General features: G+C 45.7%; 2 protein-coding genes across 4 annotated transcripts in view; one reads left to right on the forward strand and one right to left on the reverse strand.

The window, feature by feature from the left end:
* The window catches only part of LOC100058291 (C-X-C chemokine receptor type 2), a 38,836-nt gene extending 31,174 nt beyond the window's left edge, over positions 1-7,662 (reverse strand). Inside the window, exon 1 of one of the 2 annotated variants that reach the window (XM_070270486.1) lies at positions 7,564-7,662. The gene's annotated coding sequence lies outside the window, so the exon portion shown is untranslated. The remainder of the gene's footprint in view (positions 1-7,563) is intronic. The other variant, XM_070270487.1, reaches the window with a different exon arrangement.
* The window catches only part of ARPC2 (actin related protein 2/3 complex subunit 2), a 31,042-nt gene continuing 25,165 nt past the window's right edge, over positions 7,179-13,055 (forward strand). The window contains exons 1-2 of one of the 2 annotated variants that reach the window (XM_023642321.2): positions 7,179-7,386; positions 7,598-7,679. In XM_023642321.2, coding sequence (XP_023498089.1) covers positions 7,606-7,679 — 74 coding nt within the window. In that variant the 5' untranslated portion in view covers positions 7,179-7,386; positions 7,598-7,605. The remainder of the gene's footprint in view (positions 7,387-7,597; positions 7,680-13,055) is intronic. The other variant, XM_070270488.1, reaches the window with a different exon arrangement.

Here is a 13,055-nt window from a genome sequence, read left to right on the forward strand (position 1 = left end):
CACTCGACCACGGGGCCAGCCCCTGGCCTCCAATTTTTATCTCTTTATTGATATCCTATGCTTGTTAATACATCATTCTCCTGATTTCCTTTAGTTATTTGTCCATGGTTTCCTTCAGCAATTCATGTATATTTAAGACAGCTTATTCAAGTATTTTTCTAGTAAATCCAATGCCTGGGTTTCCTCAGGGATGGTTTCTAGAAATTTCTCTTTCCTCCTCCTCACCTCCCTCCTTTTCTCTCCCCCCCCCCACCGCCTTCTTCTTCACTGTGAATGAGCCATACTTTCCTGTTTCTTTGTGTACTTCATAATTCTCTATGAGAATTGGGCATTTTGAACGTTAAAGTGGTAACTCTGGAAATCATATCCTACCCCACACATGGATTATTGTTATTGCTTGAAGGCTGCAGTCATCTGTTTATTTAGTGCATTTTCCAAACTATTTTTGCAAAGACTATATTCTTAGTTGTGTCTGATCACTGAAGTCTTGTTCTGTTATCTCTGCGGTCAACCACAGTGACCTGACAGAGATTTCCTTATATGCTTGTATCCAAAAAGGAAAAAAAGAAAGGAAAAGAACGAAAAGGAAAATTTTTTTTAAAAAAAAGAAAAAGGGTGTTCTGTCTCTTTAAATCTCCTCAACTGACACCACTGGAGAAGCCACTTCAGCCCAGCCTGGGGGGGTTAAAACAATGGCCAGCCTCTGTGCCTACCCATTAGCAAACTTCCAGCCAGGTCAAAACATACAACCCTGAGTTTTGGAGGACAAGGTTCCTACTGCTCCCCCTTGCATCAGTGAGCCACAGTGGGGAGATGGACCACCATCCACATGACTACCTGCTGCAGGGATGGGGGATGGTAGCTGCTCCATAAAACACTAAGATTCACCAAAGGCCACCAGCATCTTTCTTCCTCAAGTACTCCCCTGGCTGTTGCGAGTGTCCCAGTAGACTCCAGAGTTCCACAGAGTTGATTCTCACGGTTCTTGCCAGTTCAATAGTTGCTTCAGTGAATGGACCAATTCTGGGAGCTTCCTACTTCACTGTCTTCCATGACATCACTCTCCAACCCCCATATTAGTCTTGCTCCCACAGGAAACAGATGGGACTTACTCAAGACAGGATAATTCAAAGAGAGTGTATTTACAAAAGTGTGGATGTAGGAGAACCATGAGAGAGAGTGCAGTTACCCGGGACTAAGAGCCCTCAAGCCGATATCACTCAGTGGTTATCAGGACCTGGAAGGAAAGAAAGAGTTGTGCTGAGGTGGCCACCTTGAGAAGAGCAGTGACATTTGGTTGAGGGACACAGTTAGCCTGAGGCAACCTCACAAGGAGAAGGAAGCAGGGGTTTAAATACCCTGATATTAGCCTCTCTCTCTCCCTCCCTCCCACCATCCCTCCTCCTGCTGGGACTCCCTATTGGCCAACTAAAAACGCAAACGCAAGGGAGCCCAAGTGATCTGGTGGTGGAGGAGGTTGGAGAGTAGACGCAGAGGATTAACGCAGGATAGCCAGACAGCCCCCTAACCCCAAGACGACCTCCAGCCTCTGTCTTTAAGACTGAAAGTAGCCAGTTTCTAGCTGTTGTAGAACAGTCATTTTCCATACATTGACCACCAGGGTTCAGCAGGATGAAGTTTCAATCAAGAAGCTGTTGTCTTTTTTTTTAATGGTATGTCAGGTCTAGTTTTTCATACTTTGATTTTATCACACAGGAGACTAAAATACAGAACTATCCAATTCAGCACTAGATACCCGTATTGCATAGTGGTCCAGAGCATGACGTTGGAGTCTGAATCTCAGCTCAATAACCAGCCACATATATGACTCTGGGTACATTCTTCAGCCTCTCAGCATCTCAGTTTCATCATCTACAAAATGAACTAACACTAGTACCTACTTCTTAAGAGTTGTCACAGGGATTCGATGAGATGATACATGTAAAGCTCTTAAAACAGCACCCAGCACAGACTAAATCCTCAATCTCAATAAATGTTAGCTATTATGATGTCTCCAGCTGTCCATCTCTTGGCACCTCTCCCCTCCAGCTCTACCCCACAACTTATTAGTCTGCTTTCACTTTCTACAAGATGTCATGTTCTCTTGCCTCTAGGCCTTCATACACGCCTCTCTATCTGCCTGGCTAATTCTTATTTTAAAATCAATCAGATATATTTTTTTCATATCCATCCATTTCAAAGTCTGACAATGCCAAGTGCTAGCAAGGACCGGGAAGAATGAGAACCTCCTACATTGCTAGTGAAGTATAAATTGGTACAACTACTCTGGAGAGCAATTTGGCAACATCGAACAAAGTTGAAGATGTCTGTAGCCCACATCTCAGCAGTTACATTCCTAGCAACATACCCTAAAAACACCTTCACACCTGTACACTTGGCTATTACAAGCACCAGCACTTGTAACAGCAAAAATATGGGAAAGAACTTAAGTGTCCTTCAACAGGAGAATGGATAAATATCTTGATAACCATAATGTATAATCATACATTGGAGCTACATCACAGGTAAAATAGCTACATGTAACAGCGTGGGTCAATCTCAAAAACAGAATGTTGACTAAAAGAAACAAGTTTCAAAAGCAGATGTACAGGATGATCCTACTAACAAAAAGCTGAAAATCATGGAAAATATGTTATACATTGTTTATGGATACACGCAGATATAGTAAAAGTGTAATAACACGCATGGGACCTATAAACACTAAATGCAGGGTGACGGGTACCTTTGCTAAAGAGGGAGAAGAAGGAGAGAAAGGGATGGAATTGGGTGAGGTTCACAGGAAGTTTCAACTGTACTTTTTTAAAAAGCTCTGAAGCAAGTTTAATTACAAAATGTTAAGATTCAAGAAAGCTGCATGGTGGGTACAAAGATCTTTGTTCTATTAGTCTTGAGTTGAAATAAACCAAAAGCAAGATGAAGAAAATGGGAAGATTGGTTGAAAATGTGTATAAAAAGCCTTCAGTGTTCTAGGTCCCCAACTCGACCCAGCCCATTTGCACCCCTTCCTCGAGCTCCACCACTGGAGAGTCATTTTCTATCGACTCTACCAGCTAGTGGAAGGTGGGGGAAGCAGAGGGCTGACAACGGGATTCAGTATAAGTCAGCATTCCTCCCTGGTCCCACACACTCTGGGAATACTCACAGCCATGCTTATAAGCCCCAGACACAACCGGAGGACTTTTCTCTAGAGAAAAGACCCCCCAATATTGACATCTGTATGCCCCAAACGAAATCTAGCACATCATGGGTGCACCTTATAGTGCAGCTGCAAATCCAGTGCTTCTCACGACACAATGTGCATTTGAATCACCTGGTGATCTTGCTAAAATGCAGATTCTGCATCTGTAGTTTATAGTGGGGACTGAGATTCTGCATCTCCAGAAAGCCCACAAAGGAGGCCAATGCTGCTGGTCCCTTTCCAGTGGTCAACTCATCTTGCCTACACTCAGCTTCCACTTAGCTTGTTAGAGTCTCATCCCTAAATAGGAACAGACTGCTAAGGTAGCCAGACTTCTGAGGACGGCCATTAACATAAAAGAGAGACACCAAAACAAATTAGCATAAAACGGGATCCAAAGAAACAAATCAAAGCAGAGAGTAGAAGACAAACTAAAACAAACCCACTATCATATCCTCAGAGAGAAGATATTCCTGTCTGTAAAACATATACTATCCTCAGAAAGACAAAAGATATTTCCATCCATAAAACAAGAATAGAATAACATGGGAAGGGAGCAGTTGGGGAAAAAGGTCTCTGGAATTAAAAATAAGAAAACTGAAACTTAATATGGTTGAAGATAATGGCAAGGAAATATCTCAGACAAATAGAACAACAAAAACAAACAGATAATGGGTATAGAGTTTCAGTATTGCAGGATGAATAGAGTTCTTGAAGATTGGTTGCCCAAGAACGTGAATATACTTAACACGACCAAACTGCACGCTTAAAAAATGGTTAAGATGATAAATTTTGTTACATGTATTTTGTCACAATTCAAAATAAAAAAGAAACAGAAAAATAGAGGAGAAAAGTAAAGGATCAAATCAGAAGTCTAACTTCTAAATAATAGGCATTCCAGAAAGAGAAGAAAGGAAACGTAGACGTTATCAAAAAAAAAAAAAATCAAAGAAATTTCCTCCAAAACTGAAGTACGTGAGTTTCCATTTTGAATGAGTGCTCAGTACAAAAAAGGTAAAGCAAAGCACATCATTATAAAATTTTCAACCAACAGTCTAAAGAGAAAATCCTAATGCTTCCAGAGATGCAGAAGATGTAACATGTGAAGGATCAGGAATATGAACAGGAATCAGGCTTTTTAAAGAGCAACCCTGGAAGGTAGAAGAAAATGGAGTACCTTCAAAATTACAGGGGAAAAAATTTTTTTTCCTGCTTTTTTTTCCCTCCCCAAATCCCCCCAGTAGATAGTTGTAAATTTTAGTTGTGGGTCCAATAAATTATTTTCTTTTTATAAAGATTGGCATCTGATGGGCTGGCCCCGTGGCCGAGTGGTTAAGGTCGCGCGCTCCACTGCAGGTGGACCAGTGTTTCGTTGGTTCGAGTCCTGGGCGCGGACATGGCACTGCTCGTCAGACCACGCTGAGGCAGCGTCCCACATGCCACAACTAGAAGAACCCACAACGAAGAATACACAACTATGTACCGGGGGGCTTTGGGGAGAAAAAGGAAAAAATAAAATCTTTAAAAAAAAAAAAAAAAAGATTGGCATCTGAGCTAACAACTTTTGCTAATCTTCTTCTTTTTTTTCTTCTTCTCCCCAAAGCCCTCCAGTACATAGCTGCAGATTCCAGTTGTGAGTGCCTCTGGTTGTGCTATGTGGGACGCCGCCTCAGCATGGCTTGATGAGGGGCGCCATGTATGCACCCAGGATCCAAACTGGCAAAACCCTGGGCCACTGAAGTTGAGCCTGTGAACTTAACTACTCAGCCATGGGGCCAGCCCCAGGGAAAATTATTTTCAAACTTGAAGTCAATAACCAGCCCAGCCACAAATCAAGTGTTAGAATAGAATTTAGATATTTTTAAATATGCAGAGATTCCAACAACATATTCCCTATCTCCCTTCCTTAGGAAGTTACTAAAGGAGGTGCTTTAGCAAAGCAAAGAAGTAAACCAAGAAAGAGGAAGACATGGGATCCAGGAAATGGGCAGAACCAGCCCAGAATAGCCATGAAGGAAAATCCCAGAATGACAAATGTACAGCAAGTCTAGAGAGCAATCAATCTAGATTGAAACAAGAGGAAGGACAGCTCTGGGACAAAGACTCTAGAGAAAAAGTGGAACTTACGTATTTGAGTATGTTGACGAAAATAATCCATAACCAATCTATAAATGAAAATTTGGGTGAGTTTATTCTCAGCTGAAATCTGAGGACCATGGCCCGGGGCCTTTCTTCCTGAAGGAAGAAAGGGCACCAAAGAAGTGGGGTGCACAGGGTGGTTATATACCCCCAGAGAGGATGTTTCACATAGGATTGAAATGTCCCTTTTACAATAGTCACAAGACTGCTCTGTCGGCACAGCGATTGATGGAAATAGCAGGTAGGTCTTCTGTCTCAGTGAACACAGCAGGGTGGCAGTCTGTTGTCTCCAGCTGAGTGGTCACAGGTGAGCTGGGTGGTCAAAGGTGAGTGCAGCAATCAGTTCCTAGCCTAAGGAAAGATGCTTATCCCTAAGGAAATGCCAATGTGGGAGGGGGAGGGAAGTTGCACCTTTATCTCAAGTGCCTTTGTTCTGGTCATAGGAAATGTCTAAGCAGATATACAATGCGTGCTCAATAGCCACAGTCAGGCCCTTTGGGAAAAAACAGTCAGGCCGAATTAGGTTTATACCAAATGGCTTCCTCATATACTCCATCCTATTGCTTTCCATTTTTATCTGTCAGGTAAATGGAAAACATTGCTAGTCTTTTTGACAGTCTTAGAGCACTTGTGGGGTAGAGGGCAGTCAACTGTAGGAAAATATAGAAAATTGACAAGTGAGAGGAAAAAAAGGCAATAATTAAGTCTAAGAAAAATGAAGGGCTGTAGAAGGAAGAAGGTATGGTTGTGGTCCACTTCTTGGCTCACTGGTAAACAATATTTACATACATAATAATTTAAATTATTACTGATTACTGGTTTAACCAAAACATGTTATATCACTATGCGGAAGTGGGGAACAGAAGTGATAGCGTCTTGTTCTTATCTATCACGGCAGGAGTCAACAGACAATCCTTAAAATTAACAAACCAAGAATTCGTAGCATTTATTCTGATGAATATGTAAAAGAGTAGAGGATATTGCCTCTAAGGCCAGGGAACTGCTTTTTTCATTACAAGCCTATTACCATATGTATATATTTTAAAATTATGTATCTGCGTTATTTTAGCTCAATAATGTTGAAACGTTAGCACATCACTGGGGGGATCTGCAATGTCTTGAACCTTATCCATGGCGTGTAACACAAGGCACACAGGCTGAAGGTGCAGATGTGGTACCAATTGAGTTCAGACTGCACGCAGATGAGTAAGAAGGTACGTCTCTGGCAGAAATACTGGAAGGTAAAGGTTTCAAAGGCAGAGAAATCACCTTCGGGGATCGGGAGGCAGCTCCCAAGGCACAGAAGTGGAGGCATGACAGTAACCCAGAGGCCTATTCACCAGGGTGACTTCTCGTGCCTTTCCTTCGCTGCCCTCTTAACAACTTGCAGTTACATAAACATAATTGAGAGTTTGTAGTCAGTTTCCTCTACCAGCCTATACGCTCCACGAGGGCAGGACCTCGCCTATTTCATGTGCGCCCGTGTCCTCAGCACAGAGCTGGAGCCCGCTAAATATCTGTTGGAGAAATTAAGGCGTGGTGGTGCCGCTGGAGAGCCACAGGAGTGGGATGAGGAAGGGGCACACCCACAACCAACAAGCGGAGCGCAAAGAAGCCAGCTAGGAGACGACGAGGGCGAGCTTCTTGCAGAGTCTCGGAAATGACAAGAAGGAAGGGTGAAGCTGAACCTCTGGGACGAGCGCGAGGGAGGCTCTGGACAGGCAGCCAGGCCTTGGGGAAAGCCGATTGCCTGCGAACCACAGTCGCAGGGGCTGGAAGTGAGCAGGTCTGTGGGAAAGTGGAGTCGAGGACGACACCGCGCATGCGCAAGCGCGGCCTCCATGCCCCGGCGTGCCTGCGTGCGCGCGCACGAGGGGTCGGAGCGGAAATGGCGCCGCGGGGCCGCGCGTCCGGGCGGCGAGCGGAAGTGGGTGTGAGAGCGGAAGTGGCCGGCTGGAGCCGGGGGCTGGGCGGGGACCGGGCTTGTCGGTGAGGCGGCAGCGGCGGCGGCGGCGGCTCGGCAGGCGGGTTCAGGCTTCGGGGGCCAGGTCGGTCGGGTGGTGGGTGTCTCCACAGTCAGGGCGTGCGCGGGCCAGCGCGCGCGTCCTCCCCTTCCCCCAGCCCGGCCCCTCTCCCCTTCTCCCCTAACCTCCTACCCCACCCAGGCCCCTCCTCAGTGGCCGCGGGCCGCTCCCTCCGTCCTTCCCTCCCTTACCCACCCTCACCTGCCCTTGTTTCTCCTTCCCCTGCCCGGGGCAGCCGCCGCCATGATCCTGCTGGAGGTGAACAACCGCATCATCGAGGAGACGCTCGCGCTCAAGTTCGAGAACGCGGCCGCCGGGTGAGCGCGCGCCCGGGGCCGGTGGGTGGCGGGGGAGGTAGAGTTGACCCCCGCTCGTCCCCAGCGTCCTGCAGCCCCCCAGGCCTGGAGGAGAGAGATGGGCACCTGGCCGCGTGCGGGGACTGCCCGGCGGAGTAGACGTGGGAGGCGACTGGGCGCGGTGGGGTGAGGGGCAGAGATGCGCGGGGAGAGGCCGGGAGGAGGGATGCGGAAGCAGTGAGTGGACAGGAGTGCGCGTGCTGAATTGGGGCCGGGGACCTGTGGGACGCGAGGGCAGCTTGGGCCGCAGCTGTCGCCGGAGGAGCCTACTGCCCTCTGGAGCGAGCCGGGGTCCCCTTCCCTCTGTGTTCCCCGGCATTGTTCTGAACCCGAAGGGAGCCCGTTTGGGGTTGAGGCGGAAGGAGTTTTCAGGAATTCCCGGGACAGGAGGAGGGAGGAAGATGCAGGCCCAGGTCACCACCAGCCTGCTCGCTCCCCACCCCCACCTCCTCGTCCCCGGGAACGGGAGGGACGACTGAAAGCAGACCCAGTCTTGCAGCCAGAAAACCGCGATCTCTCTCGTTTCCCTTCCCTGAACCCTACGGACACTGACCATCTTGTTACGTATTTCTCCAGCGAAGCTAATAGTCTCCCCCATCCACACCTCTTCCTTATCTCTCTTCGGAGGTTCTGATTCTCCTTTCCCCACCCACTGGCCTTTATCTGGTTGTTTATCTTTTAAATTCTTATACTGGCCCCCTGGTCTGTGATTTCTTCTGTGGCAATCTTGGCCCAGGTACACACTTAAAAGCCTCTGAAGTCTGTAAAGTTCTTAGATAACCTTTTTTTTTTTTTTTACCATTGGTCTTTTTAAAGGTAGGGTTTGGACATATTTCCAAGGCAGCCTCCTCTGTCAAACACAAGAATCAGTAGAAGGCAAAGCTCCCCCAAGGCTGCTGAGCTGTTCTAATACGATATTTAATATATTTAAACCATGAGCCAAGAAATTGGGTTTAGCTTCTAATTTTTGGTGGCCTGCGGCCTCTTCCTTTGCCTCATTTCCCCCTCTGTGAGCATGGGGCTTCACTTCTTGATTGCACAGTTGAGGAAATAAGTGCAAACTGTTTCTGGGGAGCTGGGAACTAGGAAGGAATAGGAAAGTAAGTACCTGGAGATCCACCAATGGGAGAGGATTGGTGGAGGGGAAATTCTAAGTGGTCATGATGAACTTCTGGCTTGGAGGCATTAAAAAAACAACACTTCTAACCCACTGCTTAAATTGAGTATATTGTGTCTCCTGTCTCTTTTTTAAGGCCACAGATTGTATCTGTAAAACAGAGTAGGACTTTCCTTGAAGCAGCGCATACAGTGAGCAGTAGCTACTGTTTCCTGCCAGGGGCTGCCCTTGCTTATATTTTAAGCAAACTTGCTTCTCTCTTCAGCCTGGCTTACCAGTTCCTTTGCATTTCAAATGTTCAAGCGAATCAGCTCAGAGTCTTATTTTGGGTGATTGCCGGGTGCTTTTTTGAGCAGTGTGGCACATAGGAGGAAGTTAAATTAACTTCTGCATTTTTACAGCTGATCTTAAGTGCATTCTCAAGTCCAGGCTAGCAAAGAATGAGACCCGAGTGGTTATAAGCTGATCTACAAGATAAATGCCTGTGCATTTTCGGGTAGAAGCATGCCTCATCCTGTAGGAGTGCTTTCACATCTATTTGTGTATTAAGAACTTGTGATTTCAAAGTGTAGCCCCTTATTTAGAACTTCAGCTCTTTTCCTTTTAGAAAATTACCCTTAGAGAGTAACTAACCGTTTCAGAGAAATTAAAGTAGGCACTCAAGTCTGGAAGGCATACATTGGAACTCGTAGGACACTTCTTACAAAACATATGTTGTGGCAGTGTTGGGTTTTGGGGCAGGGCAGCAAGTTTTGGCTTTTGTTCTGGCCCATCTTCCCTTTGAGATGTGACTAAGTGGCCTCAAAACATAGTCTGCTGAAAAGCACTTTGAAAATGTTTGACAAGACCATGATAGCTGGCCTAGGAGATAGGGCTTTCCTGGGATTGCAGATATAACACCCAGCAGAAGCCTGCCTCTAAGCCAAGTGTGAATTTCCAGGCATCCCAGTAAGTAAGCTGAGGCAGCAGTGAAGTAGTTAAGTATTTATCAAGGCGCATGCCTGTGCCAGAACTTCCAGCAAAGGCTATCTAGTGTGATAATCATCAACGTTTATGGGGTTCTACCACTGCCCAGCACCGGGCAGGAACAGAAAAAGAGGGCCGTCCTGAGAGAGCCTATTGGCAGCATTAGAGAGGAGGGAGGGGATGAGATGTGTTGGGGTAGAGATCAGAGAAAGACATTAAAGTAACGGAGTAGCTTGGAGGAGAGACCCTGGAGATTTGAAAGCCTTTGCCTGTGTGGGGACCTGCTGGCAGAGGTCAGCTCCCCCAGCTCTACACTTCTCAGAGCAGACCAGTTGGGGAGATTATGGTTCAGGGCAGCCCTTTCTAGAATGAATTGTCCAACTCTCCAAAGTCCAATATGATAGCCAGTAGCTGCATGTGGCTGGATAAGTCTACATAGGAATTAAAGTGAAATGAAATTAAGTTCCTCAGTCACTCTAGCCACCGTTCCACTGCTCACTTGCCCCATGTGGCTGGTAGCTGCTGTAGCTGGAGAGCGCAGATGGAAGACATTTCCATTGTGGCGGAAAGTTCTCTTGGACAGTGCTGTTCCAGCTCCTGAAAACGTAAGCACGAGATAGTCTTAACAACAGTTCCGTGGCATATATTTCAGAATGTAGTTACAGTAGTCTTCCTTTTGAGGTTGATCTTTTTTTAAATCATGCCTCTCAGATCATCCTGCTGGATCTTTTTGCCTGTGACATCCTACTAAAAGTCTAGGCTTCCTTTGGGTAGAGTGCTTCTGTCATCTAAACTGTTTAAGAATATATTTGGTCATGATAACCTTTTAATTTGGAGACAGTTCTGACGAAGCCTACGATTCAATCGAAACAAATTGCTTTTTTATTTTTTCCTACCACACTCCTGGGAAAGTGGCTTATTGGAACGATTCTTATATCCTCACAAAATGATAATTATTGGGAAATCGTCTTCCCAACAGTCTACAAACTGAGGGAATGTGACTGATTAAAAAGCTATATTCAACACTGCGAATAACCTTACGTGCAGGTCTTGTCAACAGCATTGAGTTTTCATTTAGGAATTCTTACCCAGACTTTCAATTAAACTTTCAATTAAAGCAGAAGTAATCTGGCAAATTAATTTAATTCTTTTGTTGTTGTGTACACACCAAGAACCTTTTCAGCCTCAGAAGCTAGGCCCGTCGACTTCACTAGGGTCTGGAGTCCAAAATTGAGGAAATGCTGTCAGATGCAAATTGCTGTTGATTTTAAGTGCATGCTGGCTCCTTGCCACAGCTGTGCATATTGTGGGGCACTGTGGTTCTGAGGGGGAGTGAGGCTCAGTAAGCAGGCAGTGCCAGTTGGGGTGGGCGAGGGCTGTGGGAGGAGAAATTTGAGAAAGGAATAAATTAAATCTTGCTGATACCTTGTTCTCAGTCCTGAATATGCTGCATATGTCCTCAGAGAGAGAGACTGGTTTGAAGTGATTTGGAATCAGGACATCGTTTAAGCATTTAGAAGAAATGGAATATAGTGGCTGGCTTGTGAAGATGATCTGGTTGGTCTTTTTACAGGTCATTATGGTTACTGCTGCCTGTCCTCTGGCCTCCTTGGGACCACTTTGGGCATGGAGCCCCAGAGCCACACTCCACCAAACTGGGGACTCCTTAGGGACAGGGCCTATCGTTTTAGTGATCTTTGTTTCTCTGCATCCTCGCTGTCTACATAGTTAGCTCAATAAAAGTTTTCTTGAAGGAATGGATGAAGCCAGATAGAATGACTTAGTTTCTTTAGGAGTTTATCACTTTTCTAACATTATGTGAATCAGCTTCTGTTTTTTGGTTTTTGGGTTTTTTTAGTGAGGGAAATTGGCCTTGCGCTAAGTAACATCTGTTGCCAATCTTCCTCTTTTTGCTTGAGGAAGATTGTCACTGAGCTAACATCTGTGCCAGTCTTCCTCTATTTTTGTATGTGGGACACTGCCACAGCATGGCTTGATGAGTGGTGTGTAGGTCTGTGCCTGGGATGCGAACCCACGGCCACTGAAGCAGAGCACCTGAACTTAACCATTACGCCACCAGGCCAGCCCCTGAATCAGCTTTTAGATCCCGTTTGTTTTCCATGTTTTGAGATACGGCTTAGCAGAGAGTAGGACCACCTCTTATCTAATATGGTCCATTTTTGTAGGTTTTGCTCAAAAAGGATGATGGGAGCCTTTTAGAGGACTTGAGGGAGATCGATCAAAACCGTTTAATAGTGAAATAGTGAGCAGAATTCAATAGTTCCTCTAATTCAGCTCATGGAAGGGATTAACTAGAAGAGGAACGTAAATGCCCGGATAGAATTGGATGCTTTCAGGAGTAAAAACTCCGAAATCCTTAGTGAGAAGAGAGTATTGGATAATACCTTGCCAGTAGTTCTTTACTGACTGACATTCTAGAAGCTTCCTTAGGAAAAGGAGAGACCAAAATTTTTTGCAAAGGATTTTAAGGATAGCTCTTGAAACACATCTGAATGAATTGAACGTGTTTTAATGTCTTGAGCTGTTTAGTCAGTAACCCCGAGGACTCATCCAGCTGGCTTGTTCTAGGATTCCAGACATTACAACAGTCTGACACTAATAGGGTTCTGTTTCTCCTTGTACTGCTGACCAATTCTTGATTCTGGGAGTTACCACAATCCCAAAACCTCCCAACCATAGCTTCAAAGTCCGGTCTCCTCTGACTCCACCTCGAAGAAAAATTAACTCGTTGATCACCTTACGTTCTATGAACCAGGCTCTCTGCTATAAGCTTTAACATGGTTTCGTTCAGTTTCAGAATTGGCCTGTGTGACAGAGAGCAGTTCCCATTCACAGCTGAGAAAACAAGGGCTCTTGGGAGTTTGCAGAGGGTGTAGACGTGTGTGAAGCATTGTGCAGGCACCTTCGCTGCTGATTACTGGCCTTGTTTGTAATAGTCACACACACAGCATGAGCATATTTGCTTGGCACAGTTGGGTAATGGTCTAGTCAGAGATCCTGCCCCTGGGCTGCCCTAGGGCTGGGGGATCATTATCTCAGCATATCTGTAACTTAGTCACGAGACATTGGGGGGGGGGGGACTTTGCCGTGCACATATTTCAACTAGTCTTCACAACAACCTTGCGAGGTAGGTGTTTTTAATCTTGATTTTCTAGAAAGGGAACCTGAGACTCAGCACCATTTGAGTAGCATTGCCTATGGTTACATAGCCAGTGAGTGACAGAACTTGAGTT

The sequence above is a fragment of the Equus caballus genome, chromosome 6, assembly GCF_041296265.1.
Source record: "Equus caballus isolate H_3958 breed thoroughbred chromosome 6, TB-T2T, whole genome shotgun sequence".
Lineage (NCBI taxonomy): Eukaryota > Metazoa > Chordata > Mammalia > Perissodactyla > Equidae > Equus > Equus caballus.